At 41.6% G+C, this 1,473-nt stretch overlaps 1 protein-coding gene across 1 annotated transcript; it reads left to right on the forward strand.

Annotated features, from left to right (window-relative positions):
• Positions 1–273: 273 nt before the first annotated feature.
• Positions 274–1,254, forward strand: LOC309867709 (olfactory receptor 11H4; the record flags this gene model as incomplete). The annotated part of the gene is made up of 1 exon (XM_082736777.1): positions 274–1,254. One exon carries the CDS (start codon positions 274–276, stop codon positions 1,252–1,254), a length of 981 nt encoding a protein of 326 aa, XP_082592903.1.
• Positions 1,255–1,473: the final 219 nt, after the last annotated feature.

Here is a 1,473-nt window from a genome sequence, read left to right on the forward strand (position 1 = left end):
GCTCTATTGGTTAAGCATCTGCCATCAGCTCAGGTCATGATCTTAGGGTCCTGGGATGGAGCCTAGTGGGGAGCCTGATTCTCCCTCTCTGCCCTGCTCATGCTCTCTCTCTCTCTCTCTTTCTCAAATAAATAAATAAAATCTTTAAAAGAAAAAAAAAGATTTATTCCCACATGGTCTCAAAATATCTCATATTTTCCTGTAGAGTTTGAGGTCCCTTCTCAACAAAGTCCTTGAGACATTTAGGAAGCAAAGAAACTTTGTGTTACACTCATGTCTTTCTTCTTCATAGGTTTAAGACCCATGAACTGGTCAGCAGCACACATTCACATAGTAACTGAGTTTGTTCTTCTGGGATTCCCTGGTTGCTGGGAGATACAGATTTTCCTCTTCTTGTTCTTTTTGTTGGTTTATGTCTTGACTTTGCTGGGGAATGGAACCATCATCTGTGCAGTGAGATGGGACCCAAGACTACATACCCCAATGTACTTTCTGCTGGGAAATTTTGCCTTCCTTGAGATCTGGTATGCTTCTTCCACTGTTCCTAACATGCTAGTTAACATTCTCTCCAAAACCAAGGCCATCTCATTTTCTGGATGCTTCCTCCAGTTCTATTTCTTCTTTTCCCTGGGCACAACTGAATGTCTCTTCCTGGCAGTAATGGCTTATGATCGGTACCTGGCCATCTGCCACCCACTGCACTACCCCACAATCATGACTGGGAAACTCTGTAGAATTCTGGTGTCTCTCTGCTGGCTTATTGGATTCCTTGGTTACCCAATACCCATTTTCTTCATCTCCCAACTCCCCTTCTGTAGATCCAATATCATTGATCACTTCCTGTGCGACATGGACCCACTGATGGCTCTGTCTTGTGCTCCAGCTCCCATTACTGAATTTGTCTTTTATACTCAGAGCTCCTTTGTTCTCTTTTTTACTATTATGTACATTCTTCGATCCTATATCCTATTGCTCAGAACTGTTTTTCAGGTCCCTTCCGCAGCTGGCCGGAGAAAGGCCTTTTCCACCTGTGGTTCTCACTTAGCTGTGGTGTCACTTTTTTACGGGACAGTCATGGTAATGTATGTGAGTCCTACATATGGCATCCCATCTTTGATGCAGAAGATTCTCACACTGGTGTATTCAGTAATGACTCCTCTCTTTAATCCCCTCATCTATAGTCTTCGCAATAAGGACATGAAACTTGCCCTGAGAAACATCCTGTTTAGAATGAAAATTAGTCAAAACTCTTGAGCCAAAAAATGCCCACACTTCCAAATTCTAATGATGAGTAAGTTGAAAATGTAATTTTTTTAATGGACTTTTAGTTCTTACCGGGAGTAATTAAAAGCTTTTCTTTTTCCCCCAGAAGTATGCTCAGTTTAGAAACCAATGTGGACTGCTAAAACCTAAATTCACTGCAATGTCAACATGCAGTGTAATTTTTCTAAAGTTCTAAATAGTGGAAGTGGG

Source organism: Mustela nivalis (genome assembly GCF_964662115.1).
Source record: "Mustela nivalis genome assembly, chromosome: 6".
Lineage (NCBI taxonomy): Eukaryota > Metazoa > Chordata > Mammalia > Carnivora > Mustelidae > Mustela > Mustela nivalis.